A 16,043-nucleotide genomic window follows, 5' to 3' on the forward strand; every position below is an offset into this window, starting at 1 on the left:
TTTCCTGTTTTGGTGCCTGTCCATAAAATCCTGCATTAGACACCGAAAGCTGAATGGATGCCTTTCATTCACTTTGACATTCAATGTATTTTTAAAGATACACTTGAAATTAATATCAGCTGTTTAACAGAGTGGTGCAAAATAATTGCTAATGTCATGATTTTTGCAATAACCTGACCTTCATGCAGAGAAACTCAGGAGACAAATGAGCTAAAAACAGTTTATTAAAATGTTTGACGGATGACTGAAGAGGTAACTGCTGGAGATCAGGAACCAGAAGCTTCTGCGAGGAAGAGCAGAGGTTAGTAAGAGGCAACAGGTCAGGGTTTTCTTAGACTGTGCAGGTAGCTTACAGAGTCTGAGAAACGCCACAGAGATGGAGCCACAGGTTTTAGTGTTTAAAGATCAGAAGGCCCTGAGGTAAAATTGAGTGTTAGTAATGACTAAAGAATGACTTACAAAAGGAAAAGTTTAGGTACTTACGGTCTAAAATTGTAGCGCAGACGGGAGACAGCAGAATGGTGGAGAAACAACCAGAAGTCTGGGAGAATGACAGCATGAGTAGCAAGCGGGTGAGCAGAAGGTAGTGGGTAAGCCGACTGCCAGTATGGTTGTGTGATCAGGAGCTTCAAGGAAAGAATTCCCATAGATCTGCATAGAACATGAGAACGTAAGTTTGAAAAACGGCAGAGTCATGGGCTAGATATGGGTTAAAACACTCTGATGAGTGACCAGCTACCAGCTTTTATTCAAGGATGGGGTTACAGGTGTGTGAGGATGTGCCTGCCCCATGAGAAGAGTTTTCAGGTAAGCCTCTCCATGGTGCTCTGCAATGGTGACTAGCAAGGCTAATGAAGAGATTAAAGGGAACACAAACCCAGGACTCCGACCCAAACTCCTAACAGCAACACAATGACTCCTCCCACAGGCGGTTGTTCCACTGAGCACGCAGCTGCCCGAAGTTCAGCATCAGGCAACCTGTAGGCGATGTAATCATACGTGGCTTCTGAGCATGCAAGTTTATTCTAACTGTACAGCGTACAATAATAATAAAAGATTTATATTGTGTTGTGTTGCTCACCTTACAGGTTCTTTTAAAATATTATCCTGTGCCTGCTTACAGCAGGTCTTTCAGGTCTTTTGAACTAGACACAGAGAGGTTCAGGCACAGGTACTTAGTCAGACTCCTGATATGGTAGAGCATCCACCACCACCGACTCCTGATATGATAGAGCATCCACCACCACGGACTCGAACAATAGGTCCATATGCTTGTCAACTGGAAACAATGGAAAAAGATTACCATTAGTACAGATATTTATCCATAACCATCACTGTGGGTTTATTATACAGCATATGAACTACATGAGGTGGGATTGGTCTGCAGTAGGGATGTGTATTTTTGACAGAATTTATTGTTGGAATATTCAATAAACAGTCCAAACTGATACTTAACATATATAACATGAGTTTCTGAACCATAATAGCGAGATTTAAATTTCAATGGTGGAAACAAAACCCAATGCACACTGCTGCCAACTAGCGGGCCACATTTAAAATGCACCAAAAACAAAGAAAATACACAAATGTTTGCATGTAAATTCTTCCAAAAATTAGATACACTGCTTTTGAAAATGGATGTAATATCTCAGGAAAAAATATCACGATATATTGCCATATCGATATTTTAGAGACAGAGTTCGAGAATATCGATACAATATTGGGAAAATACATCGCGATATATTGTCATATTGATATTTTCTTACATCCCTTGTCTGCAGTGTACTTTGTGTACACTATGGTGTGTCTTAGCTCACCAGCTGCAGTTGATGCATGTGGCTGTGTAGCACTTCCATTGTAATGCAATGCAGCAGTTTTCAATCTGAAAAGAAAGAATAAATAAATAAAAAATAGCTTTTAGACAAAAATATAGATTTTATGTAAAAATTAATTAAAAGCATGTATTTAACTCATTATTGATTATCTGTCCTGGATAACATTCTTTTCATGGAGAATACAGAGCACGTGACAGAAAGCACATTGAATCTGATTTGTCTTGTTCTGACAAACAAATGTCAGATCTGTATACTGGAAAGAAATGTATTATCAAACATACTCACTTAGATAATTATTCAGTCAGAGTTACATCATAAAATCCATTCGTTTCACTGAAAAAGGAGCAGGCAGAACTATGAACTTGTTTAGCCCGTCCAAGTAACATGGAATAAAAAAATACATGTATCTGTATGTAAATGTAGTTTAAATGTCTTCCCACAATAGCTCATGTAGATTCTGTCTGAGTTATACCATAAAAATCCTGCAGTTCCACTAAAAGAGTATTTACCTGCAAAACAGCCTGTTAGCTCAGCTTTCTGCTGCTTCCTCTGTAGCAATAGCAGTACACAGGTTAGCTCCAGTAGCTGCAAAGTCTCTGATGTTCCACAGGTTCCTGAAAAATTAGCAAACTTATTAACATAAACTGCAATAATTAATTCCATGAAACCAGTAATGAATATGTTAAGATGAGTTTTTAATACGTCTCTCTGGAACAATAGTCCATTGTCCTGAGGCTAGCACAATGGCTTGCTTAGCAGCTAGCTAGTGAGCTAGCATCTGGTTAAAACCAACTTAAAAAGTGGCTTAACTTACAGATGAACTAAGAAAAGATAAAATATATTATCAATACTCACTTTAGATCCTCAGTAGACACCACAGACAGCAGAAATAACCTGTTTGGGGCTCAAAATTCATGGTGTTGACCAGGTGGGGAAAAAAATGTCTTGGAGGCTACATCACTTCCAGGTCACTGAACTATCACTCAAGAGAAACCGCTGTCCTAGGGGAGAGGACTTCTCAGAAGTCCCGCCCACCCGAAAGGGTTGTGTCAGAATTGCAACCAAAAACTCAGGGATTGCAAAGGAGAAAGCCAGACAGTGTAAGTGCAAATCTGGAAGTGAGAGCAAAGCTCTGAGCAGAGAGAACAAAACTAAGGAAATTGATAACAAAAACACATAGAGGCAAACATAAAAAAGGAAACATACTTTGTTACTCATTTTAAGAAGTTTATTCAGATAGTAAGTTTTACTTTTGAAACATGTTTTTTTCCTTTAGTCAATATTTTTGTTCTGTCAATTTCTTAATTTTTGTTTGACCGTCACAGTGATTTTCTTGATCATTTTAAGAATCTGATTCAGATCGTAAGTTTTTCTTTTGAAACCAAGGTTTTTTCTCTCAGTGTCTTAAAATTTGTTTGCTCTCCAAAGTGTTTTTCTTGATCCTATTGGCACAAATCTAATCCCATATAGTTGGAGGAGCATCGTCTGTGTGTTTTATGCGATCTAGATGTTGTTGAGGTTGAATTTCATTTTTTGTTTTACTGCCCGTTATACAATGATCTGAGAAGGCCCATGTTTGAAATGTCCCAGCAAAAAAAAAATCCAGATTTGTTCTGGTTGTCAGAAGGTGATATGTTCAGTTGGCTTTTTACCAAAGGAATTTTTGTCCAGGCTGCATTTATAGAAAGAGCGTGGGTACGTAGACAATCTGCACTTAATCCTGTCGCGTGAATAGTGTTTTTGTAAATGCATGGCCATCCATTGTTTTATTGTTTGTTAATAGTGTCTTGTAAGAGACAGATGTATGCATTGCTTCCGGCGGCCCGAAAGAAAGGCAGCTCGAGTGGTGATGTCATTGGAAGTCAAGACCACAAGAAAACCAAAGGGTCGTAGCTCCCTTTGAATTCAGCTTTCACCTCCCATTAGATGCAACCAGGGTCTGCAGGTTAGAAGTCTGTCTGAGGTTTTGAGTGGCTCTTAGAGGAGCCGTTTGTCTGTAATCACTCACAAGCATTGCAGAGAGGCTTTGACCTTGAGGTCAAAAGAGAGGATGGTTTCAAATGCTTGCTCACTGGTTTGGCCTGACCAGGAGTCAGCTGGAAACTGACTAGATCAGGAAATAATTCTGTTTTATCACTTTCCATGTTTATAAACTTGTAAAAATCAGAATTTGACACATTTAAAGGGCATTACCAAAATAATGTCACTTCTTCACTCAGATACTAAGAGGTTTATTCTCAGTGTGAAGTGAGTTAAATATTTATAATAATCTTATTATACTGTGTATGAGAATACTGATAGATTAACCTGTTAAATCAGCTAATACTGATCTGGTGTAGTTTAAAATCTGAAAAGAATCATTTCAGGAAAAATAGTAATTTTAACACATCCTTGATTAACCCTCCCATTATCTTTATGGGTGACCCGCCAGGAAAATTGACCATTGAGCAGGACTGATGTTTTATCCCTTGAGGTCCACGTGGCAGGGGTGAGGCGGTGCTCACTCCTCACCCTTGCCTCATGGACCGAAGGGATAAACCATCAACGCTGCTCAATAGTCAACTTTCCTCGTGGGGCCACACCCCTTAAGATGGTGGGAGGGTTAAATGCAATGATTATTCATTAATCATACATTACACATTTTAGGATTTAAACATCTTGTTCATTCAACACATTTGATTATTTCAACCTATAACGTAGTAAAATCATTTATGTTTCAAGGAGGATGAACTTTGTTCAGAGTGAAAATGCAGGAGTCTCTACATGAGACCTTGAGCAAAGATATTATGGCTTCTTTGGTCAGTTGCACATCGCAAATCCCTGTTTTTCTTTCTTGGAGGCCAGACACGTGCGATATGTCCCTGGATGTGTGACACAGTTTGTGGCTGCAAATTAAAAGTTAATTTCTGTTCATTTTGATGAAAAACTTGGCCACTGGTACACTACAACAGCTTTAGACTGGTTGGGATGTGACGAGATGAAACAGCAATCATGAAGATAAATGAACGGGAAGCTCCGTCCAGTTTCTGACCAGTAAAAAGATTTTAAACCTCAAATTATTAACAAAGTGTTGATTTTGGTTTACCTCCTGGCTGGCTCACCATATATGTAACGATTTGTAGGTGGTTACTTTCAATAAATTGTCAATAGAATATAAAGGTATTCAACAAAATGTAATATTCCATTAAATATGGATTATCAACATTATTGAGCCTTTAATATTCGATTGATGATGAAACTAGGTACTTTGGGTATTGCCAGGGAACCAACACTTTATTATTATGAGACAACGATTGAACTCTGATGAAACATGACCTTGTATTTTAAGAGCTTCACTAAGTGACTCAGAAAGGTGTGATGTCTGGGTTTATAAAATAAATTTGGCTGTTCCGGGTAGGTGGGAGTGAGTGCATCAGTGGGAAGGATGCAAATATATGATTCTGTAGGTGTCTCGGGTGCTCTTCAGGATCATGTGTAACATCCAGAAAGCGTCGATTTTGACCTACCGTAAATCCTCTAATACAGGCCCGGGCCTGTATTTGACTCAAGCTCATCAAGCTCCAGGCCTTTATTGGAAGGAGGGCCAGTATTAGAGGCAGGCCTCTATTTCTATTTGAGCAAAATGAACTAATGGTTCGCTGGAGTTTTTGACAATTAATATTGCGCCCACATTTTCAAAGTTAAACACATTTCTTTTAACAATGGTAGTTTCTGCTTCAGCCTTCTCCCCCCTCCCCCTGCGCAGCGGCCACAAACTCACTGATGCGCCTGCAGCCTCTCAGAGTTCCTGCTGCTCTAAACATTAAAATAATTATTTCATTTTCTGTTCCTCACTTCTGATTACCTTCAGTGGTGTCTGTTTGTTGCAACCACCAGGTACAAAAGCTAACTTGTTTTTATTTGACAATTTTTCTGCCCTGTCTGTTGATTATCTTCCTGCATCTCCTCTCAATCCTAAAGAAAAACTGCTACCTGGGTTCATATATATTCACCTTATGAGTTACCTTTGAACTGCAGTTCTAAAAGATCTACCGACCGCAAAAACAGCGGAGTGCTCGCTGCTTGGTGGCCTCATCAGTTAGGTGCGTTACCGGAGGACAAGTTGATGCGCCCCGCTCCACAGCGAAACGCATCAGGCACAAATAAAAGACAGAAAACATAAAAGGAAATGAACCGACATGAACGATCGCGTGTTAAATTAGTTTTTGAGGTGGCGACACCTGATTGTTACTGTGGCCGTGCTCAGGAGGCAGATCTACCAACCGCAAAAACAGCGGAGTGCTCCCTGCTTGGCGGCCGCATCAGTGATCGGTGCCTCGGAGGACAAGGTGAAGCGCCCCGCTCCACAGAAGCAAAACACATCAGGCGCAAATAAAAGACCGAAAACATCAAAGGAAATGAACCGACATGAACGATCACGTGTCAGTACCGACGCTCTGGCAGAGTGCGTTGCCCCCCCCCGAGCGCAGGAGCTTGTCACCTGCTGACAGCAGGCTGCTGTCTTTTCCAAGGGCTGCATCTTGCCGGTCATTATCACGTGACAGCGACTAGTCGACGACAGGCATAAAAAGTCACTATAGTGAAGTCGACTAGTTCATACAACCCCTGCTACTGCTCCCCAGAGTGTTCTGCAGCACAATCAGCACATTCTCTTTGAACTTGATATCAAATTTTCGCCTCCTCTTTGTCTCCGCACGGTTAAAGTTACCCTTGCGGTCTATCACTGGCAAATCAAAATTGAGACGATGACACAACCGCCCCCCGTACTTGCTTGTTACCACATTCCACCCAGCCACAATAAGAGGCTGGCCATTATTCACCTCCGCCGACTCCGACACCGGCCAAAATTGGAGACACTGCCTTTAATTGAATACAGGCCTGTATTAGAGGATTTACGGTATATATTGACCTACATTGTGACCGGTCACCTACATACATAATTCCACTATCTAGGTGGAATTTCTATTCTATCTTCTAACACCCAGAAGATTCTGCAGTGCTTGTTGACATTCCATGAAGACAAGATTGTCAAACTTATCTCAGACTGCTGGATTCCACACTCTGAATAAAAAGTGAACTTTTACAACTCATAAGTTAAATAATCATAAATAATCATATGGTTGAATGAACCAGATGTTATATGAAATGTTTGAATAATCTGTGCCTAATTCAGTGAAGTTGAAATGAATATTATTCTTACAATGATCTACCGTATTTTCCGGACTATAAGCTGCTACTTTTTCCCATGCATTGAACCATGCGGCTTATAATGAGGTGCAGCTTTAGTCAACCAGAAAGGATGGATGCTGGAAAGTCTAATGAAGGAATGGTTAAAGGAGTGCTACGGAAAGCGCCCAGGAAGATTTTGTTCACAGTAAAACGGCGCTGCTTGTTTTCCCAGCTTCACCGCGGGATGATGACAGCAACACGGAGAGCGACACGGACATCGCCACAGAAAAGGTATGTGACGAAGCTCTTCTGAGGCTGTTCAACCCCGACATGGAAGAAGATGACTTCTGTGATTTCAGTGCGCAGGAGGACGATGAATAAACTAATCAATAACTTTTCTGTTTTGTTTGATACTGATCAGTTCAGTTAAACTATGTTTTCAGTTCAGTAGATATCTGCGGCGTTTAGCCCGGTGCGGCTTATATTGAGGTGCGCTCTATAGTCTGGAAATTACGGTATTTATGTCTTGTGATCAGTACTGTTGTAGATATTGATTAATTTAATTAAATCAAACGCATACTGATCTGGTGTAAATAAGATCTGAAATGGATAATTGCAGGAACAATATTCATTTTAAAGCCATCGCAGATTAAAGCACAGATTATACAAACACGTGATTTAAACATAATTTTTATTCAACAGATGAATATTTCAATTTATAAGCTGTAAAGTCACATAGGAACTTTGGGTAGGTTGACATTTATGCCTTGTAAGGAATGCAGCAGTCTCGCATGAGGCCTTGAGCAAAGATATCTTCGCTTCTTCGCAGTAGAGCTTTGTTTTGGATTTAGAGGCCAGACAGACGGTGTTTTTCTGTCTGCAAGTGAAAGGTTACTTTCTGGTCAATTTGTCGGTGAAAATTTGACCTTTGATATGTTACACAATTATTGAGCGGTGGGAGTGCTTAAAAGTCACCTGGAGACAGGAGAGTTATCTGACTTGTCTCGCATTCCCCCTCCCGGTCCTCCGATGCTGCTCTTGGGCAGTGTAGGTAGGTACAGTATTTCTGGGTCCTTTTATAATTTTCCCTTGGCACAACAAACACACAACACTTGCACAGTAACAAAAGGACTTTTATTCAGACTCAAACAGTTGGATGGTATGGCAAGCACTAGCACAGCCTGAGTATTTACCAACCAACTTTCAGTCAATTCAGAATAGTAAAATTCTGTACAGGGATGTATAACGTAACACCCCCCCCCCCCCCCCCCACACACACACACACAATTAAAAGCCAAACAACAACAAAAAAACAACAACCGAACACAAAGTAAGACGGAAAAAGATCGGAGCATGCTACCGGGTCATCTCACTTCAGTTAAAACCAACTTAAAATAAATAAATGTAAAAATGTGTCACCAATGTGATTTTCTGTAGGAATCTCAGACTTCTAGATTCAGTAGATTAGTGTTCTGTGTAAGTGCCAATCACTCACTAATGAATAGGCTTTCACGATCTACAACGCATGTACTCATCCTCTTCACTAAACACAGTTTCCCTCACCCAAAAACAGTTAAACATATGTGACACAATAAATAATCAAAATAAATGGGCCATGTGTAGCTGCCTTAACTAAAATCAAGTAGCTTACACACACACACACACACACACACACACACACACACACACACACACACACACACACACACACACACACACACGCGCGTGTTTATATGTGCATACATAATTGTTGTATAGGCAGACTGTTTGTTAGAAAGTAGAAAAGACATACATATTAAAACACACAGGCTTCAGAAGTCAACCAATCAATCAATCAAAGCTTTATTTATAAAGCGCCTTCCGCGACCCTGTCGGGAAGCCCAAGGCGCTGAACATGGCGCAAAGACTTCACGTGAAGTGAAGGTAAACCATAGTTGATGCTCTTAATGAAATAATCAAATATTAGCAAAGAAAACATTCCAAGAGCATTCGTTGAACTCCATTTAGTTATAAATATTACTCAATAAAAAGACTATTGAAAATAAAACTTGATAAAATAAAGAGAATCACAGCTTTATCAGTGTGGTAGTATGGTTGGGGATGGGTGGATAAGGCCTCACCACCAAAGCATGACTGCTCATTTGTTTTACTAGTGGTTAGATATACTTTGGTATAAAATTCAAATTTAATTCAACAAATATATTTCTGACTTAATCTAATGTCTCCATACACATTTTAAACAATCATTACACTGTAAGCAGCTAGTGAGCCAAATGACCCCCACCACCAGCACAACTGCCACCTTTAGACCATTCTGCAAAGCCCCAATAACTCATAACCACATTTTTTTTGTAAAACTATCAAAAACTGTAACCAATTTTTCTTTGATCTTCTACATCTGTACATTGCAATAACAGCATGGTTCTGGTCACTGAAAAGATTGTCATCATGATAAAAATGATGGAATGTAGTTGAGTTTAGTGTTGGACGTCCAACACACTGATGGTTAAATCTAAAGAATGAAAGCTCTTCAGCAGTGGACACCCCCCCCCCCCCTACACACACACACACACACACACACACACACACACACATTGCAACAAAGGTCACTACTGTGTTGTCATGTTGTTTTCTTGGCCCGATGCCTTGATCCAGCACAGATAGTAACGGAGAGCGGAAACATAATCCAGCTAATTCGATCACTGACTGGTGATCTAATTCTTGCATTGCTCACAATCAAAGCTGTCACATGCAAATCCAGTTTGCTACTGGTAACATCACTTTTGTTGCTTTATCATAAATGTATTTAGTTAGAAACTTGGAGGTTTCTCTGCTTTTCACACCTGAAGGACAGAATGTGTACAACTGTATTGGACACAATCAGGTGGTCCGTTGTGGGTCCACAGAGAAGTGGCTAACGGCAGCTAAGGTGCTAGCCCAGTCTGGCTCTTATCTAATCTTAGTATAAATGAATATCAGTAGGAATATTCTGAGTTTGCTCTGCCACAACGATACAACTTTACAGTATATTAAGCAGTATTGGGTCTTGGTTTAGATATACAAATAAATGAGCTGTTAGTCTAAAAGGGGAGTGGACACCAGCAGTTAGCTTCAGCTTACATTCTAAAGCAGCTCATGGCTGAAAATATTAGGATTTTACAGATAAAGCTACAGGTAAAGCCCTCAGCAGTTACCACACACAGCCGGCACCAGCAGGTGAGACCAGGGAGGCCGTCTTCATTTCAGACCACCTTCTATGCTAACATATGGAGAACACGTAGCAAATACGACCCTGGGCTAAACTGGATCAGTTATGTGTTTATTATGAGCATTACGGTTCCATTGTTTTGTGTTTTAACATGAATGACATGTTCTTGGATTCATTCCCACACTTATTCCATAGCATGAGGTGTAGTTATTAGAAAACCCTCTGATAAAGTTTAAAACTAAATAAAACTTAAAGGAGTGGTTGACTGGTTTACTCAACACAAATGCAGGGGTCTCCTGTAGGAGTTAATTCCTTGTGAGTCGTCCTCCGGGGAAAATATACCAGTGCATCATTTCTTGGACCTAAAATTGACCCACAACATGGTTGAGTTTCAGATGGCAGGTTTTAGAGTCTTATTTCCTGATATCTGAACATCTCACCTTGGATTGAATAAGAGCAACGCAGATCTGCCACAGACTTGCAACGCTGATGTTTTATCTCCACAAATAACACAAGCCTGGAGGAGTTCTGCTGCGTGGTGAAGTTGCTAATGCTAATGGTTAGCTTAAACTAGCCGAGACGTCTACTGCTGATTCCCGGACTTTAAACCAGCAACAGTCTTCCCAGTCGTGAGTCTAGATGGGTGAGTCCATGAGTTTTATTTCACAGTGTGAAGTGGATCTGTGAGGATTTTCCTAGATTTTCACCATTTTCTAAAAGAAGCTAATGCAGGAGATAGGTGTAGGTGACTATTTTCATGTGCAACTCAGAAACAGCATTGTAAAAATGGGTTTTCAGTCAGCCACACCTTTAAACATACCAGGTTGCCTTAGAGATGAAGGAAAGTTACATCAACACTAACCGAGACAAAAGAATGAAAAGAACTCGAGACTTTTCTTGTGTCAGGTTTCAACACCACAGACAACATTTGAGGCAGAAAGTAAATGAGGCACAGTTCGATAACTGGAGCTGGAGACACACTACAGTTAGCCTCTGTCCAAAACAACATGACAGACATATTACTATTGCATACATGTCATTAGTTTGTCCACGAGGAGAAGTCTGCTCCAGGAAGGAAGTCCAAAATAACTCACTTTAATTCTTTTTCAGAAGTTGTTTTTTATTCAGACGTGATGTTTCAAACAGTTACGATGCTGAAGCGTCTGCTCCACTTCTAACACCAGAGATCGTGCAGTCAAGGAAGACTTCAATATGATTCTGAGCAGTTCCTTTTCAAACAGGAAGACCAGAGAAGCATCAGCTAGAGGCATCACTCTGCTCAGCAGGAGCCTAAACCATCTTTCAGCCTCCTTCAGATGCATTCATAGTCATCAGGAAATCACGATGTTCCGGCTTTGTTGTTCTGTGAGATCACCGTCAGTCTCCAGGGAGGGAATCCCAGAAGCCCTTATGTTGGAACCGACGGCTACTTCAGTTAGTAGGAGATATGACATCGTTGTCTTAGTGCTTTGAAGAGGAGCTTGTGCTGCCTCCCTATTTGGACTAAAGGGACACGGAAGGAAGAAAGTGAATGTGAGGGTCCTGATGGTGGACTTCCTGTCTGTCTTCTAGAATGCATGAGCCTTTAACCTGCAGGAGCCTTTGTTTTTGTGTCTTCAGTGTTTGTGGCTGTTTGCCTGGCCTTGTCAGTGTGTCCCAGGGCAGCTGTGGCAATAGTGTCAGTGAGAATGGGTGAATGACTGACTGTAGTGTAAAGCACTTTGGAGGCCTCAATTATAAAACTACGTATGTTGGGTAATTTTAGCGAATTGCCTACCGACTCGTGTGAATCATTTCATCTCTCTCCACTTTGCAAAGTCTGAATCAGGGGTGTCAAATATGCGGCCCGCGGGCCGGATCCGGCCCACAAGCGGGTTAAATCCGGCCCGTGAGATGGTTGTGTAAACTTTATTTTCATACTTTACAATGTAGAGTGAAAATAAACTTCTCTTTGTGAGCAAGTTTTCTCTGTAATGAGTATAAATAAAACCAAGCTGCGCTCAAGACTCACACAAGAACTTGAGTCACATCCTGAAGTTGGCTGCCACTCAGGATGTGACTTCTGATATTGATGTGCTGGTGAAAGCTAAAAGATGTAAAGTAAAATGAGTCAAATTTAATTTAAGTGCTGCATGAAACTGATCTTGCCATGTGATCTGTAAGCTCTTTGAATTACTAAGGAATGTTTTTTTATTGATTGATTTTTTTTTTTTTTTTCAAATTTTCAAGTACACTTCAGGTGTTGTACTTGTACTACACTGTCCTCAGGCTCCAGCCTTGTTTTATATTGATTGTATTAAAACAAAGAAAACAATCAGAAGTTTTTTTTATTTTATTTACCGGTCCGGCCCACTTGGGACTAGATTTCCCTCAATGTGGCCCCTGAGCTAAAATGATTTTGACACCCCTGGTCTAAATAGTTTATTGGTAAAGATTGGCGTGGGTTAATCGATCGGCTTAGTAATATCACGCCTGCGTGTTGAACTTTCCCTCAGGTAACCCTGGATGGGAAAATGAAAATACCTAACAACGTAAGCTCAGAAAAAGCAAACTACCCTCCCAGCCTATAAAACACAGTTCACGCTCGGCTGCAACAGTTCCTGCTTTAGAAGCCTCACCTGTCCTAGAAATGTGCTCAGGTGTCTCCGCATCCTGCACAGCCACTACATGCAAACTGCATTATGAAGATTCTGAACCTGCTTATTGGAGGTTTCAGGTTACCATGTCGACCATGATGAAAATTGAGGCTCTGTGGCGTGACTTGGGCACGGAAATGTTTTATTGCTGTCCTGTTGCAGCGGCGCAATCACAGCCGACGTAAAGAGGAAGTGGTCCGACGGAGCCTAATGCCTGGAACACACCAGGTGCGGGTTCACCTGCGCCCCGGTTTGCTTCGGTGCACAGTTTTAAATTATAGCTTGACTCACACTAGGCATGCTGTCGCATGCCACACAACTAATGCACCAAGTAACTTGAAGACACATAAATGTAATATAAATAACAAGATATTGTAAGAACAATATATTTTAATTACAGATATCATTTTATTAGGGGGCTTGTTGATTTTGTGCGTGTGCGTGTGTGTGTGTGTGTGTGCGTGTGTGTGTGTGAGGGTCTATAAATCTCTTAAATGTTCTTACACAAGGTCCAAAGTTTGTTTAAAGTTGCCACATTTTCCCATTACGTTTTTTTTAAAGATTTGCGTTGAAAGAGTCACCTAAAAACCCAACTCCTCCGCTTGGCGTTTCCTGAATGTGTTTGAATTTGGCCCTCTTGTATGTTGATTTTATTTCCCTGTTTTCATTGGTTCACTCTATCCCTTGTTTTACCCATTTGTCTTCTACTAGAATGTTTTACCTTTTTTTGTAATTTGTAATTTGAATTGCTTTTATTTTCGATTTATTCACCATATTTAACTTTCTCTTGTACCATGTTCAGCGCCTTGGGCTTCCCGATAGGGTTGCGGAAGGCGCCTTATAAATAAAGCTTTGATTGATTGAAAGTCACCTGTGCAGTTTTCAGACCTTTGTGCATGAGCAAGCTTTATAAAGGAGGCCCCTGGTAATTTATTATTTATCGTTTAAATACTGAAAGCAGAACCAGAGACTCTTCAGGACTTGGATTAGGTTGTGTCCTGGCCTGATCCTGGAGATCTGTTCTATGCGGAATGGTAAGTTCTTTGTTTTCTGGGCTCATAAGTCTGGTCTCTACTCTACTTGTGTTTATGGTGATGAACTGTTGCCTCTAATTTGATTGAATCAATCACCCAAACACACGTGAGTCTTTCTGGGTTAAATGATTAAATACATCTCACTATTCCACCGCATGTGGCAATTGAAATAATGGACTTCAGTCCACCTGAGAATTTTGTCTATTCAAGCATTTAAATTGGATTTCATATAAAATATTAGCTTGTGAAAATCCCTAATCTGGGATATTTTCCTATTTCTCCTCTTCAATAAATAAAATTGTGTGCAGGTTTTCAGTAGAAATAATCTTTTTAATCTCTTATTTAATTTCTGGACATATACTGTGTTTGTTGACAGTTAAAACTATCAGTGAGATGATCTAACCTCATCTCTTAGAGCTTTGAGTATGGAAATAGGAGGTCAATTCACTAAACTTTCATTTTAATCCTGGATCTGTTACAAACAGCCAACAGAGTGCTTCACACATTCTATCAGGAATGTCAAACATCTGTTTTCCTGATGCTGTACCATCTGGGTGCTTTATTAGGGACTTATAGCTAAGTGAGGGACTGGCACTGAAACCTGAACAGTAACTGACTGGATTGCCAGAATGGGACCAGTAGTCTTCACACATCTTGATGAACTACCGAGCCAACCGAGGCTACTTTCCTTCCACCTTCAGGCCCAGTCAGCGGGCTGCAGAGAGGGGTTTGGTTTGTCTCTCACTCCAGGCCGAAGGTACTGGTTTCCTCCACAGCGATCAGCAACTTGTCATACAACATGGTGTATGACGGGTATGGAGGCAGGTCAAGGCGGTTAAAACAGGTGTGAGCCCTGACGGAAACAGTAATGAACAGCTGTGTTAAATGGTGAATTACTTCTTAAAACAAACAGCTTCATTTATGCAGCAGGTTGGAACCAGACGGAGATTCCCACCCATGACCCTCTGATCATGAGGCAACCCGCTCTACCTCCTGAGCTACTGCTTACACACGGTCCTAAGTATTCAGACCCTTTGCTGTGACACTCATATATTTAACTCAGGTACTTTCCATTTCTTCTGACCATCCTTGAGATGGTCCTTCACCTTCTTTGGAGTCCAGCTGTGTGTGATTATGCGGACTGGACTTGATTAGGAAAGACACACACCTGTCTATATAAGACCTTACAGCTCACAATGCATGTCGAAGCAAATGAGAATCATGAAGTCAAAGGAACTGGCTGAAGATCTCAGAGACAGAATTGTGGAAAGGCACAGATCTGGTCATGGTTACAACAAATCTCTGCTGCACTTCAGGTTCCAAAGACCACAGTGGCCTCCATAATCTTTAAATAGAAAATGTTTGGGACGACCAGAACCCTTCCCAAACCGAGCTACTGGGGGAGAGCCTTGGTAAGAGAGGTGAAGAAGAACCCAAAGATTACTATCGCTGAGCTCCAGTGATGCAGTCAGGAGATGGGAAAAAGTTGTAGAAAGTCAACCATCACTGCAGCCCTCCACCAGTCAGGGATTTATGGCAGAATGTCCCGTCGGAAGCCTCTCCTCAATGAAAGACGCTTGAAAACCCATACGGAGTTTGCTAAAAGACACCTGAAGGACCTGAGATGGTGAGAAATAAGATTCTCTGGTCTGACGAGACCAAGATAGAACTTTTTGGCCTTCATTCTAAGAAGTATGTGTGGAGAAAACCAGGCACTGCTCATCACTTGTCCAATACAGTCCCCACAGTGAAGCATGGCGGTGGCAGCATCATGCTGTGGGGGTGTTTTTCAGCCGCAGCGACAGGACGACAGATTGCAATCAAGGGAACGATGAATGTGGCCAAATACAGGGCTATCCTGGACCAGAACTTTCTCCAGAGTGCTCAGGACCTCAAGACTGGGCCAAAGGTTTACCTTCCAACATGACAATGACCCTAAGCACACAGCTAAAATAACGAAGTGGCTTCACAGCAACAATGTGATTGTTCCTAAATGGCCCAGCCGGAGCCCTGACTTAAACCAACTGAGTGTCTTTGGACAGACCTAAAAATGGCTCCACCAACGTTCACCATGCAACCTGACAGAACTGGAGAGTATCTACAAGGAGGAATGGCAGAGGATCCCAACTCTGGGTGTAAGAAACTTGTTGCATCATAACCA

General features: G+C 41.1%; 1 protein-coding gene across 3 annotated transcripts in view; it reads right to left on the reverse strand.

The window, feature by feature from the left end:
• Positions 1–8,824: 8,824 nt before the first annotated feature.
• Positions 8,825–16,043, reverse strand: part of LOC107382779 (E3 ubiquitin-protein ligase HECW1) — a 185,510-nt gene continuing 178,291 nt past the window's right edge. For all 3 annotated transcript variants that reach the window (XM_015955065.3, XM_015955066.3, XM_015955067.3), the window contains one exon: positions 8,825–14,735. In XM_015955065.3, the coding sequence (XP_015810551.3) occupies positions 14,624–14,735 (112 nt within the window). In that variant the 3' untranslated portion in view covers positions 8,825–14,623. The remainder of the gene's footprint in view (positions 14,736–16,043) is intronic.

Source organism: Nothobranchius furzeri, chromosome 7, assembly GCF_043380555.1.
Source record: "Nothobranchius furzeri strain GRZ-AD chromosome 7, NfurGRZ-RIMD1, whole genome shotgun sequence".
In the NCBI taxonomy this organism is placed as follows: Eukaryota; Metazoa; Chordata; class Actinopteri; order Cyprinodontiformes; family Nothobranchiidae; genus Nothobranchius; species Nothobranchius furzeri.